Below are 15,183 nucleotides of genomic sequence, written 5' to 3'. Positions count from 1 at the left end.
CTGAACATAGAACGACTGAGGCAGCTTTTTGTAGGAATAAATAAGCGTCAAGAGAGAGTTAGTTCTATGCTTGCGTAAATGTTTCTCAAAACCTGACAAGGTAAATGATTGGGTCTGGAGCTGGAAATGAGAAATACATTGCTGTAGGGCAGGATTTTCTGTTGGGGGTCGGGACCCCGACATTTGAATGAAACGCAGGTCCCAACCCTGCACCATGTCAGGAGTGGTAACCCAACAACAATTTTTGCATGACTGACCAATTAGTGCCCAGAGGGCCACTTGCCATCCAATTAAAGATAGTGGGTGAGCTCTCACAGCTAGAGGGCGAGTAGGAGGCCCTCCAGCACTGGAGGAGCTGCAACCTGCTGCTGCAGGTAAGGGAGAGAGAGAAGACACCTTCTCAGCACTTTTAAAATATTAGTCATTAAAAGTGGCCACAGCTGCCAAGCCACCATTGTACCCTTCCACAAGGGTGGACTGCAGGCACAGCTGTTTCAGAAATAGCAGGTCGGTATGTTGGCTGCGGGGGGGGGGGAGGCGGGGGGGAGGTGTGGGGGGTCAAAGTGATCCTGAAGCGTTGGCTCCCAAGGTCTGCCACTGGGAGGCAGCCTCCAGGCATCTGCCATACACGCGACGCCGCAGTGGGCCCACAGGCTGACTGGAAAATTTAAGTCAGCCTCTGATCAATCACCTTAATTGACCTTTTAATTGCATTAAGAAGCTACCCGCCATTATTACACGCCTGCCCATCTCCGTTCCCGCCCCCATATCGGCACCAAAATCGGGCCCATAGTTACATCATGTCTTCAGCACAGAAACAGGCCATTCGGCCCAACTGGTCTGTGCTATCATGTATGCTCCACATAAGTGTCCTCCCACCCTACTTCATCTCACCCTATCAGCATGTCCTTTTTGTTGGGACAGCAAAAACCAATTTATTCTTCCATAACTCTGAAATCAGCACACCACAGAGACAGGGAATACAGTATAGCAGAAATACCTTGAATCGAATTCAGCCAGTACAGTGGGAATAAGCTATCGACTCAGCTTTATATCATTGCATGCAAACCCTGTCCAATTAACCTGCCATATTGGCTGTGGAATCTGAGGAGTATCAAGCATTGATAGATCTCTGGCTCCTATTTAAAGGAATAAGTGAGTATAAAAGTCCTACAATGGGTTAATGCTTTGATTATTTGGCTACCTTTGTAGGTTGTTTAGTTTTTTTTAGTTTTTAAGAAGAAATATTATAATCCACACAATACTAGAATGAAACAGTAGCTCATGTAGTGACAGTTGAAGTGCATAAGTTACATTACTTGAGTTAACGCTCACCGAATGTGCAACTGAGCCATGTGGGCTAGAAAGGTCTCGGGTTCGATTGGCGATCTGTACTGACATCTGCACCCTGGACTGGCAGGAGAGAAATTCAACTAGGTTTCAGTTTCCTCATGTTGGAAAGTGCACAGGTGAGGACAGAATCTGCCTTGCCTCTGTGATGCCCCCTGCAACGGAACAGCCTGCTGACCCGTTGAACGAGGGGCCTGAAACTGTCTGGTGCCTGTGGAAGTGCGCCCCCAGTGTAACCCGCGCTTTCAGAAGAGGGAGAGAAACTGCAACTGGAATTGACACCTCATTGGCATTTGCAAGGTTTGAGTGAAGTATCCCTTCCAGGTCATTCTAAGCAGTGTAGTTGTAATACTGCTGAACCAGTAATCCAAAGGCCCGGGCTAATGCCATGGGGATATGGGGTTCAAATCCCACGATGTCATCTGGTGAAAGTTAAATTCAATTAATTAATAAAAATCTGGAATTGAAAGCTAGTCTCAGTAATGGTGCCCTGAAACTATCAACAGTTGTTGTAAAACCCTATCAGACTCACTAATGTCCTTACCTGGTCTGGTCTACATGTGACTGCAGACCCACAGCAATGTGGTTGACTCTTAACTGCCCTTTGAAATGGGCTAACAAGCCACTCAGTTGTCCAGGGCAATTAGGGATGGGCAACAAATGCAAGCCTTGCCAGTGATGCCCACATCCCATGAAAGAATATATAAAAATAAGATGGTGCATTGTTTGTCTTACCCTGAAGTCTCCTGTACAAATTGCCATCAGACACTTACAAAGGAGCAGGAGTAGACGACCATTTAGCCCCTCGAGCTTATTCCACTATTCAGTGAGATCATGGCTGATCTGTGACCTAACTCCATGTGCCCAACTTTGTGCCATATCCCTTCATATCTTTGGTTAACAAAGATCTATCAATCTCAGATTTAAAATTTACAACTAATCCAGCATCAATTGCCATTTGGGGAAGAGAGTTCCAAACTTCGACCATCCATTGCGTGTACAAGTATTGCCTAAATTCACTCCCGGCTCCAATTTTTAGGCTATGTCCCCTGGTCTAAATGGTGAGTGTCAGTGGGCTATTGAACTGTGAGGTGCATTGTAGACTAGCTAGATTCTGTCCTGACCCAACATCCAATGCAGAATTGAAATTACAAAGGATATGTATAGCTGGAGACCCTTGAATCCAGCCAAGGAAAGGCAACTGGGCCAGGTGAATAATATAGAATGGGAGATTTGCTCGATATTCTGGAGCATTCCTTGATGTGCAATTGAGAGAGGGAGGGGGAAAAACTGAAGAACCTTTCTTTCGGAGATTCGATATAATGAAAGATAATTGTAATTGCTTTTGTTTGGCTGGCCATTTTTTCATTACATTTAGAAACACAGAGGAATGGATAGTACAACCTGGAAACTTGGGAGTCAATACTGGAGGGATTTATCAACTGTGTTATTGTGACAGTTTCCATTTTAACTTTTCTTTAGATTCTGAAGAGGAGGAATTAGAACCAGCAAAGCAACTGATACAGCCAATCGCAGAGAAGATTCTCTCAGAGCACAAAGCAAAAGATGAAGATCCGCCGCTATTGTTCTTTGTTGCAGGAGAGGTAAGTAGATGATTCATTCAACTTATAAATTGAATCATACTGTTTCAGTCGCCTGTCTGCTTCAAAACTATTTAACATAGAAAAAGACTTGCATTTCTATAGCACCTTTCAGGACATTTTAAAGCACTTTACAGCCAATGAAGTACATTTGAAGTGTAGTCACTGTTGTAATGTAGGAAACACGCCAGCCAATTTACACACAGCAAGATCCCACAAACAACAATGTGGTAATGGCCAAATAATATGTTTTCATAGAATTGTTACAGGCATGGAAGGAGACCATTTGGCCTGTTGTGTCTGTGCTAGCTCGCTGCAAGAGCAACTCACCTAGTCCCACTCCCCCGCTTTGTCCCCGTAGCCCTGCATATTTTTTCTCTTCATATAATTATCCAGTCCTCTTTTGAAGGTCTCGATTGAATCTGCCTCCACCCACTCTCAGGCAGCATATTCCAGATCCTAACCACTTGCTGTGTAAAAAAGTCTTTCCTCATGTCGTCGTTGCTTCTTTTTACCAATCACCTTAAAACTGTGTTCTCTGGTTCTCAACCCTTCCACCAAAGGAAACGGTTTCTCATTTTCTACTCTGTCTAGCCCCCTCATGATTTTGAACACCTCTATCAAATCTCTCTCAACCTTCTCTTCTCTAAGGAGAACAGCCCCAGATGCTCCAATTCTAAGGAGTTTAACCCCTTACAGAAGAGAACCTGCATTGAAGAACGGGTCTCAGACATGCTCAGCTACTTGACAACAGGGCAACGTGAAATGGTTAATGTAGCCAGTAGAGTGAGACTTTTTTAAAATCGTCAAGGCATTTACACATACTCCATAGAGAAACTGCCTTTAAAATAATCGTGATAGAATCAAGCGCACAATTCACAGTCAGAAGGAGTAAAATTAAAGAGATACAAAATTTGGATCAGGACAATTGAAGATTAGGACAGAATAGTATTTAGTAAGAATTATCCGCAAGATGAATACAGGTGAAGAGAGAGCAGGGGAATCTTTTAAGTCTATGCATGATTGATTTGCTTGAATTATATGTACTAATGTGCTAATAATTTATAACATTATTGAGTGAGGTGATCAGCAGATGGGGAGTGCCATTCTAGATCGATAGTGATCAGGGATCACACTTTACTGGAAACATTTTCACCCATCTACAAGAAATAATGGGAATAAAACATAAGTCACACATGTCCCACCACCCTGAGTCCTCGGCTTTGGTGGAGAGGGGCAATAAGACGCTGAAAACAATGTTGAAGAAACAGATGCAGATCACCCCATTCAATGGGCAACTACGCTACCAATGTGTTTAATAATCTCTTGACCTCACTACAGCCTTGGTTCAAACATGGACAAAAGAGCTGAACTCGAGGTGAGGTGAGAGTGACTGCCCTTGACATCAAGGCAGCATTTGACTGAATATGACATCAAGGAGCCATAGCAAAACTGAAGTCAATGGGAATCAGGGGGAAAAATCTCCGCTGGTTGGAGTCATACCTAGCGCAAAGGAAGATGGCTGTGGTTGTTGGAGGTCAATCATTTCAGCTCCAGGACATCACTGCATGAGTTCCTCAGGGTAGTGTCCTAGGCCCAACCATCTTCAGCTGCTTCATCAATGACCTTCCTTCAATCATAAGGTCAGAAGTGGGGATGTTCGCTGATAATTGCACAATGTTCAGCACCATTCACAACTCTTCAGATCCTGAAGCAGTCTGAGTAGAAATGCAGCAAGAACTGGACAATATCCAGGCTTGGGCTGATAAGTGGCAAGTTACCATTGACCAGAATCTGAATGGGGTAGCCATATAAATACCATGGCTACAAGAGCAGGTCAGAGGCTGGGATTCCTGCCGCGAGTAACTCACCTCCTGACTCCCCAAAGCCTGTCCACCAGCTACAAGGCACAAGTCAGGAATGTGATGGAATACTCTCCACTTGCCTGGATGGGTGCAGCTCCAACAATATTCAAGAAGCTCAACACCATCCAGGACGAAGCAGCCCGCTTGATTGGCACCCCATCTACAAACATTCACTCCCTCCACCACCAACAGTGGCAGCAGTGTGTACCATCTACAAGATGCACTGCAGCAATGCACCAAGGCTCCTTAGACAGCACCTTCCAAACCCACGACCTCGACAACGTAAAAGGACAAGGGCGGTAGATTCATGGGAACATCACCACCTGCAAGTTCCCCTCCAAGCCACACACCAACCTGACTTGGAACTATATCGCCGTTCCTTCACTATCACTGGGTCAACATCCCTCCCTAACAGCACTGTGGGTGTACCTACCTCACATGGACTGCAGCGGTTCAAGAAGGCAGCTCACCACCACCTTCTAAAGGGCAATTAGGGATGGGCAATAAATGCTGGCCTAGCCAGCGATGCCCACATCCCATGAACAAATTTTTTTTAAAATGGCAATCTGTTTTTTCTCTACCCAAAGCAATGGCAATATCACTGTATCAAGCCATGACTGGCCAGCTAATTTGCAGCACAGAAGTTGGGGAAGTCAAAGAAGCAGATCAAGAAATATTTTGACAAGACGGTGAGATCATTTGAATACCAAGTGGGGGACACAGTTATGGTCCTAAATTATGGCATAAAGGAACATGCTTTTGAGCCTAAATGGAAAGGGCCATATCCAATAGTGGACCGTTTGAGTCCCACAGTCTGTTTGATCCAGTTTTAAGGAGAAAAGAGGCTCTAAATGCACCAAGTGATATCATTATTATGGGGATCTCCGCCTCAAGATAGGGAGTTTGTAAGACTATTGACATTGATCAAACCACGTGTGTCAGACAAAGGACCTTGCAAAATTGCTTATGTAGGCTGAAAACACAGAATGTTCAAGAGCTGCTACAGTTAAGCGACTGAAGGAATGTTCTGGTACTGAGATGATGAAGTCGTAACAGGGTACGTGTCCTTCTGATCTGGTGAATCAGTTGGGCTTTAACTGCCCGTGAATTGCAGGATGAAGTGAAGTTTGGGAAGTGGGTGGAGGGGGGGAGGGGGTTAAGGAGATTCACAGTTTGGGGGAAAATGATTCAGAGTGGAAGACGGGACAATGAGTCTTGGTGTACAAATGAACTGTGCCACAATGGGATCATTTTATTTCAGATAAGTTTCTCTGACCTCAACTGAGGGAAGGAAAGGAAGAGCGTGCATCAGATTTAAGACCATGTGCATTGCCCCATTGAAAGAAACTGAACCATAAAGGATGCTGTTGTTCAGATTTGCTGGGGAGTAGATCACCTGTTCTTGGTGTCAACCAGGGAAGGTCACAGTCAGGGAGAGAAATAATTAAATCTGGGAAAGGGAAACACAAAAAAAAGGGATTCAGTCTTGGGGAAGCTGTTAAAATTCCCAAATGTTACTAAAACTTGTGCATAGTCTTACAATTCAAGCCATGCTGGTTAACAGCAAATCCAGGAAAAACATCTTCACACAAATGGCGGCTGAAACATGTAACACTGCTCTGAAAATGCATAGCCATTAAGACAATTGAGGTGTCAATAACAACTTCGATTTATATAGTGTCTTTAACGTCGAAAAATGGCCCAAGGCACTTCAAGGAGTCCTAAGGAGAAATAGACACTGAGCAAAAGACATGACCAGAAGCTTGGTCAAAGAGGTGTTCTTTTTAAGAAACGTTCTAAAGGGGAAGAGGGGGTTGAAAATGTAGAGGGATTTAAGGAATAAGAGTATGGGGGTCAAGCAGCTGAAGGGACAGCTGCCAATGTTGGGTTGAGGGGAGGGGAGATGTATGAGGAGCTGGAGCCAGAAGAATGGAGAATTTTTATTTAGAGATACAGCACTGAAACAGGCCCTTCAGCCCACCGAGTCTGTGCTGACCAACAACCACCCATTTATACTAATCCTACATTAATCCCATATTCCCGATCACATCCCCACCATTCTCCTACATACACTAGGGGCAATTTACAATGGCCAATTTACCTATCAACCTGCAAGTCTTTGGCTGTGGGAGCAAACCAGAGCACCCGGTGGAAACCCACACGGTTACAGGGAAAACTTGCAAACTCCGCACAGGCAGTACCCAGAATTGAACCCAGGTCGCTGGAGCTGTGAGGCTGCGGTGCTAACCACTGCACCACTGTGGCGCCCTTTAGGGGGGAGTTTTAGAACTGGAGGAGAATCGAGGGATGTGGAAAAGGCTGAGACCATGTAAAGATTTAAATATTTATAATTTAAGGCTTTGATGCCCGTAGGCAATGTAAATCAGCAATGCTGGCGTGATGCATGAGCGGCACTTGGTGGGGAATAGGATACTAACGAAAGCGTTTTGAAAGAGTTGACAACAATGGAGGACAGTAGGTTAGCCTGGAGAGCATTGCAATAGTCAAGTATGGAGGTGACGAAGGAATGTAGGAGGATTTCAGCAGCAGATAGACTAAGGAAGGTGGGTGATGTTGCAGACTTGATAGAGAGGATATGGGGTGAGAAACTCAGCTAGGGGTCAAACTGTGTGTTTCAGCCTGAGACGGTGTCCAGGAAATGGAGCTTGAAATGGAGGAACCTAAAGACAATAGCTTCAGTCTTCCTGACTTTTGTTTGGAGTAAATTATGGCTCATCCAAGACTGCTGTCAGATAAAGAATCTAATGTGACAGCAGAGAGACTAAGTTAGAGAATGGACCATGGTTTAAAAGTGAGATGGATACTTATTTGTGATATAAGGATAGTAAAGGATTTGAAGAATGGGTGGAGAATTGGGTTGTAAAAGAAATAGCAGTCATAGCTAACAGAATTGGAGCAAGCTCTTGTTTGTGACTAGTGTTTGAGAACGGGAAATGGCATCAAGGTGGTGGCATCTTATGTTGGTCAAGTACCCTCCTGGCACTTGTCATCACGGCTCACACATGAGGGATGGCTGTTTGGTTGAGTTACTAGAGAATGTCTGGCATGCGGGGAACGAAAACCCAGCACAAACAGATACCTCAAGGAGGGAAGGAGAGAGAAATAATGATTACGGTACTGGACTAGCAACCCAGAGAATTCAAATCCCACCATGGCAAGCTGTGAAATTGAATTCAATAATTTGTGGGTTGGCATCATAATTAAATGACCATGGGAACTGATGGGCAGTCATTAAAAAACTCAACTGGGTCAACAATATCCGTCAGGGAAGGGAACCTGCCAGCCCTATTGGGTTTGGACCACATGTGACTCCAGTCTACACCAATTGGTTGGTCTCTGCTGAGAAGGGATGGGCAATGAATACCCACATTTCACAGGATCAAACACATACCTTTAAAAAAAAAGAATTCTTTTGACTCAGTTATGATTTCATTCCACATTATAGTTGATGCCAAAGGATATCTCGGCAGTGTCAGTGTTTCAAAACTCTCTGGGAATCTTGCTTTGGTGATGGGGCAAAGAAAGAGTTTGAATTTCCTAACTGGCCACCTCAGTATTAAATGGTCATGCCAGGTGCCTGATTGGCAAAGCAGTAATGTCAGCGTTCAGTGATTTCCATACTTATATCTGATAAGCATTTTATTCCAGTACAGAGTGGTCAGTACATCTGGTATTGGTGATGTTTGCCAGACACATGTATCTGTTTCGTTTCTCTCTCTTTCCCTGCAGCATATACAGATCCTAAAAAGTTCCAGCATTGCCGTAATTGGAAGCATTCCCCTAACATGAGAACATGTTTAGTATTAACTAGAAACAGATATCTGTGCTGACTTTCAGATGTAACTCATGACAGAAGGGCTGAAGCTAATATTTCCCCCTCCATAAACACAAGCGGCTATTTTGGGTAGGGGACATAACCTGCCTCCCCTTTCTGTTGGCAAAAATGGCCCTTTAATTTCCTATATGTTCAGGAGCAGCTTCACACTGCTGTGCACATATTGGCAGCAATTACAGCTGTTTATGCCAGTTATGATGGAGCACATTCTCAGCAGGTAACTGCCTTTTCTTGAGCTGAGTTGCTCTCCCCCTTATCTTTGAATCAGACGTTATGAGCAGTGGGGGGGAGGGGGGTTGTCACTGAAGAGCATGGGGAGGGCAAGGGGCAGAATTGTAGATTTTTCTCTGTGGATGGATGTGCTAAGAATGGATGAAATGGTTTTCCTCACCTGCGTTGATTCTGTGGATGTGCCAGGCTCCCGTCTCTTGCCTTTTATGTTCTTCACCTTTGGCTACTCCCAGTTGTAGTTTTACTTTAAATGTATAGGAAACCTCTGTGTTGGGACAGTATCAGGCAAACAGTAAGCTTGCTGCAACATACCATCGTCTGCTCATACCATTGATATGTCACCCATTTGTAAATTATTTTTAATCAACAGTGGAAACAACATATCTCACATTGATAGTTGTAGAGTGTTAGGTTTGCATAAGTAAAGACCAGGTACCTGGGAGGGCGAATGTTTACCACTGAAATTATTGACTGGAGGAATACCCCTCTCAACAGCTCTCAAAGTCCATGAGATAATTGAATTGCTCTACAGAGAGCCAGCATGAACTAGATGGGCCAAATGGCCTCCTCTGTGCCATTGTGACTGCATGACTTTGTAGTTGCATTTTAATTCTTAAGGTGAATTCTTAAAGTTAGTTCTGATGGTGCGACTCTCCATTCGAAATAGAACCTGGGCACTGTGCCAGTAGAGAGAGGAGAGTGGGTAAACATTGGGCAATAAATGCATTCCCTGAAGTGCAGAAGTGTCATCGCATTCAGCGCTGACTGAAGCTCGGATGGTCAATTATTTTTCTTGGAGTTACAGATGTTTAAGGGACTTCCCTAAGGCCCATATAACTTTCTCACTTGTGTTTTTCTTTTAAATGGAGGCAAAATCTGAATTACTGCTTAATGGTATGTTCTTGTTCATTTGAGATCCTAAATCAAGAAATAACAAGATAAGATCTAGTTGCCCATTGAACTCCTGTTTTAAAATTGGAAAACTCCTTCCTCATTGAGCTTTGTGCACAGCATGACATCCACTGAATTCCAACAATTCCTTCCCTAATGGATGTTTGAGTTTAATTTCTGTGCATTTTATTAATGTTGATTGTAAAAACAGGCATTTTGTAAAGCAGCAAGAAGATATGTGATCACTGTGGTGCAATAGGGAGTGTGCTTGCCTCCGATCCAGAAGGTTGTGGGTTTAAGTCGCACTCCAGAGATCTGAGCACACAGTCTGGGTTGACGCTCCTAATGCAGTACTGAGGGAGTGCTACAGTACCAGAACGGCTGCCTTTCAGATAAGATGTTAAGTCAAGGTCCTGTCTGCCCTCTCAGGTAGATGTTAAAGACCTTCTGGTGTGATTTTTGAACAGCAGGTGACCTGTGCTAATACCTATCCCTTAATCAACATCATTAAAACAGATTCTCTGATCATTTTCACATTGCTGTTTATGGGAGCTTGCTGTGCACAAAATGGCTGCTCTGCTTCCTACATTACAGCAGTAATTACACTTCAGAAGTACTTCAATGGCAGTAAAGAGCTTTGGGACAACCTGATGTCGTGAAAGGTTGTTATATAAATGCAGATGTTTCTTTTTCTTTCACTGGTGTGCCTGTTACCTGCCATGAGAGTTAATTTTACTGGTTTTAAGATTTATGTTAGAATTGTTCAAACCTGGGGTACTTGTGTTACATGAGCCTTATTTTTGAGTATTGAAGGAAGCAGTATGCTGATTGAAGGTTAACAGTTCTGCCTGGGTTGTAATTTTTCTGCTTGTGTGTACCATCCTGCTTAAGGCAACCTCATATAATACACTTGTCCATGGATACATTGCAGTAAGCCCCTCTATACCATTCCTGACATTTGGTACACTGAAACCTGATGGGTGACTGTCCTGTGTATCCTGAGGTTTGTTCATCCTTGCGGAGTTTCCCTATGTCCAATAGTCTTGGCAGCTCCCAAGCTCCCATCCGGTTGAGTTTCCACACCTTCGCCACAGGCCCCACTCTACCTGAATGTGAGGCAAGCTGGATGAAAATGTTAAGGTTTCCATGTAGCTATAATGTTGGACTACCTGCCTCCCGATTAAACTGGACTAAAGTTCAGTCCCAGCTCAACTGGACTATAAGATTCTGCATTGGATGAGTTTTGTCTGTTGTGCTGCTGACTGAGGTACACATGATGTTGGAATGTTTCAGTTAATTGGGAATTGCAGATGGGCAAAGAAGAAAGATTGTTCCTAAACAGTTAGTTCTCCCAAAACACACATCAGCTGCTCGGAGAGCAAGGTACCTAAGATATAGAAAGATTGTCCACAGCCAAAGACTTGCAGGTTGATAGGTAAATTGGCCATTGTAAATTGCCCCTAGTGTAGGTAGGTGGTAGGAGAATTGAGGGAAGGTGGGGATGTAGTAGGAAATATGGGGTTAATGTAGGATTAGTATAAATAGGTGGCTGATGGTCGGCACAGACTCGGTGGGCTGAAGGGCCTTTTTCAGTGCTGTATCTCTCTATGACTCTATCTCCAAACACTTCACAGTCAATGAAGTAATTAATTGTAGTCACTGTTGTAATGTAGCGAATCGCAGCAGTCAATTTGTATATAGCAAGCTCGCACAAACAGTAATGAGATAAATGATCATATCACTTGTTTTGTTGGTTGAGGGATAGATGGTGACCAGGACACTGAGAGAACTCCCCAGTTCACTTTTGAATATCCCCATGGGATCTTGTACATTCACTTGAGAGGGCAGATGGGGCCTCAATCTAATGTCTTAGTCAAAAGACGATATCTCTGACTTCAGCACTCCCTCAGTACTGCACTTACGTGTGATTATGTGCTCAAGTCTCTGGAGTGGGATTTAGAACTTATGACCTTCATACTGAGAGGTGGGAAAAGGCCATTCAGCCCATCAACAGTCATTCTTTTAGCACTCTACCTCTATCAACTTCGCATTGTACTGTATTTAGAATGTTAACTCAAACTTCCCACCTCCTGGATGAAGGGGGAAGTGTGACAATGGTGGGAAATCTAAAAGAGGAAATGTGTAAAGGAATGTAACACTCAATTACCTTAAATCGATCTTCAGAGTTACCGAAACAGTGGATTCCTGAAATCCAACCGAAGCTCCAGTTCAATGGAAAGAGCATTAATTTGTGTAGCATTTCCAATTCAAACATATTCAAAACTGATCTCCTGATCCAAGAGGTAAATAGTCTTCAAATTATTGGGCTAGATAAATGGTTTGATAAACTGCTCTACACAGTGAATGTGGTCATTCTGCTGCCAGACACCACCAAAAGGGTCAGCTCATCTGAGTCTTCATCAGATTTTTTGAGTGAATTTATTTAATGACAAACAAATGAATGGATCCTATATTCTCCATGTGAACTTTGACACCGCTCAGCAAACAGGTTGTGTGGTCATTGACACAGCCAAGTTGATATTTCGCTTAGCCCAATTGGTTTTAGCGCTGCTGGCTTTCTAGAACTTTCCAGCCCCACTGATTCCACAGTGGAACAAATCAGGGCAGCCTGTTATGGTGCAACCTTTGTACGCAGCCTGTGTACAACCAACAAAGTTTGAGAATTGCAAATATCTGAAGAATTAGTGCCAGACTGTGTTCCATAAAATGTAACGTGTTTGATTTGATTTATGACCACATAATCTAAAGAGCAGTGACATTCCATCGTTGTTTCAGCCACAGTTTAAACTTGCCTCTTGTAACTGGGGCGTTTTAGTATGTTCAAGATAGCCAGCACTTGGGAATCCAAGTTCCAAGGGAAGAGGGTCCAGAGCATTTCAGGGACTTTGGAGTTCCCGAGATGCATTACAGCCTTGAATCATGGCCATAAGCTTTTAAAATCTTCATACAGCTGCTTTTAATTTTTATTCTGTTGAGCTTGTTGTGGTTGGAGCTGTATGGTTATGGGTGTGTGGGGGAGTCAGTGCTTGTCAAGTGCCATAGTGCAGGATTAGATTGCCTGTTATGATACTGGGACATCTCCTGACATTCTGAGCAGCTCCCAGTGGGCTGCTCGTGTGTGGAATAACAGACGGCCAGTTGGGTTATAATCAAGCGGTGAGGATAACATCCTGAACCGTGAGGACACAGCTTGGTGAACATCACCAAGACATAGAAAGAAGGAGAAAGAACTTGCATTTGTATAGCGCCTTTCACAACCTCATGACATGCCAAAACACTTCACAGCCAATTAAGTACCTTTGAAGCATAGTCACTGCTGTGATGTAACAAAATGCAGCACACAGTTTGCACATAGCAAGATCCCGCAAACAGCAATGTGATAATGACCCATGATCTGTTTTCATGATGTTGGCTGAGGGATAAATATTAGTCAGGACAGGGGAGAGAGCTCCCTCCCCTGCATCAAAGGAGAATCAATGGATTCTTTGCATCCACCTGAGGGGGCTTCACTTTAACCTCTCCTCTGAAAGACAGCACCTCCAACAGTGCAGCACTCCCTCAGTACTGGCACTGGAGTATCAGTCTGGATTATGCGCTTAAGTTTTTGGAGTGGGACTTGAACCCACAACCTTCTGACTCTGAAGCATAGATGCTGGCCAGTGAGCCACAACTGACACCTGAGAGTAGTTGCAACCTCCTATTGTAGTCTCAGTGAACAACACAAATCATGGATTGAACCTGCAACCTTCCTGGTTTGTCTTAATATCATAGCTGGCAGTGCATTTCTCCATGGAGGCACAGAGGGGTCTTAAACTTGCTTTCTTTATAATAGAGCGGTTTCAAAAAAATGACTTAATTGTACATGGAAAGGGAATATGCTCAGCGCTTCCAATGGAACTGAACATCACGAGTTTGAAAGCTGCTTTGAGTTTAGCTCCTGGCATGAAGGTAACACACAGGGCAGTTCTGGTGAGTGTCTGAACAGGGTTAGCTCAGCCCCTCGGCCTTCTCCCTCGGGGGTCCCGTCCTCCATTTTCATTATGTTCATCCGACACTAGCCAGGTTAACGTGTCCCTAAATTAGAGACTGTTGTAAACACGGGGAACAGAGAGCAGGGTGGAAATGAGCTGGATGTCTGATGCATATAACAAGTGACAGCCACTGCAGGTTATGCTGCATTACACACATCCTGAGCCACTGCTAATTGGTCATTGTTAGCGTCAACTTTTGGCTGTAATTGGAAAAGTCGTGGTTCGATTTTTATGTGGTATTGCTGCTTTGTTCTTCCTGCTGGTGTGGATTACCAAAGCAATGGTAAATTAATACGTTGTCTGAGTTCCTCTGGGCACCTGGTCTTAAAAATGAGATTGCTTTCCTTTGTGTGAAACTGCCTTTGTCAAGATGATCGATGACTCTGTTAGCAGAACATTTTTTTTTATAGCTTTCGACCTAGTGATGGAATCAATTGGGTGAGATATAGAAAAGATCACTCCTAATTGCAAGCCCTTCCACTTTGACTATTCAGACGCAGGCCTGGCTGACCGCCCACATTCTACCCTCTGTAAACTTGAGGTCATCCAAAACTGCTACCCATGTCCGCACCAGGTCCTGTTCACCCGTCGCCCCTGTGCTCACTGACCTACATTGGCTCCTAGTTAAGCAACATCTCCATTTTAAAATTCTCGTCCTTGTTTTCAAATCCCTCCCTGGCCTCACCCCTCCCTATCACTGTAATCTCCTCCAGCCCCACAACCCTCTCAGATCTGTCCACTCATTTAATTCTAGCCTCTTGAGCTTCCCTGATTTTAATCGCTCCACCTATGGTGGCCGTGCCATCAGCTGCCTAGGCCCTAAGCTCTGGAATTCCCTCCCTGAATCTCTGTGCCTCTCTCTCCTCCTTTAAAGATGCTCCTTAAAACCTACCTCTTTGACCAAGCTTTTGGTGGTGCTGAGGGGGTGCTGCACAGTCGAGGGTGCCGTCTTTTGGATGAGACGTTAAACCAAGGCCCCGTCTGCCCTCTCCGGTGGAAATAAAAAATCCCATGGCACTATTTTGAAGACGAGCAGGGGAGTTCTCCCCAGTGTCCTGGACAATATTTATCCCTCAACCACCATCACCGAAACAGATTATCTGATCATTATCACATTGCTGTTTGTGGGAGCTTGCTGTGTGTAAATTGGCTGCTGTGTTTCCTACATTAATGGCTACATTGCAAAAAGTACATCATTAGCTGTAAAGCAATTTGGGACATCCTGAGGTCATGAAAGGTGCTATGTAAATGCAAGTTCTTTTTTTCTTTATTGCAACCTTTGCCAGGCTCCATTCTAAGAATCTGCTCCCGGAGGCCCACAAAGCTGTAACAATTCA

The 15,183-nt window shown here is 44.1% G+C and overlaps 1 protein-coding gene across 5 annotated transcripts in view; it reads left to right on the top strand.

Annotated features, from left to right (window-relative positions):
• Positions 1-15,183, top strand: part of nxn (nucleoredoxin) — a 312,185-nt gene that overhangs the window by 293,925 nt on the left and 3,077 nt on the right. For all 5 annotated transcript variants that reach the window (XM_068010624.1, XM_068010621.1, XM_068010623.1 and 2 more), the window contains one exon: positions 2,833-2,954. In XM_068010624.1, coding sequence (XP_067866725.1) covers positions 2,833-2,954 — 122 coding nt within the window. The remainder of the gene's footprint in view (positions 1-2,832; positions 2,955-15,183) is intronic.

Source organism: Heterodontus francisci, chromosome 30 (assembly GCF_036365525.1).
Source record: "Heterodontus francisci isolate sHetFra1 chromosome 30, sHetFra1.hap1, whole genome shotgun sequence".
Lineage (NCBI taxonomy): Eukaryota > Metazoa > Chordata > Chondrichthyes > Heterodontiformes > Heterodontidae > Heterodontus > Heterodontus francisci.
The sequence above is the reverse complement of the archived record's forward strand: the minus strand, read 5'-3'. Positions and strand labels throughout refer to the sequence as shown.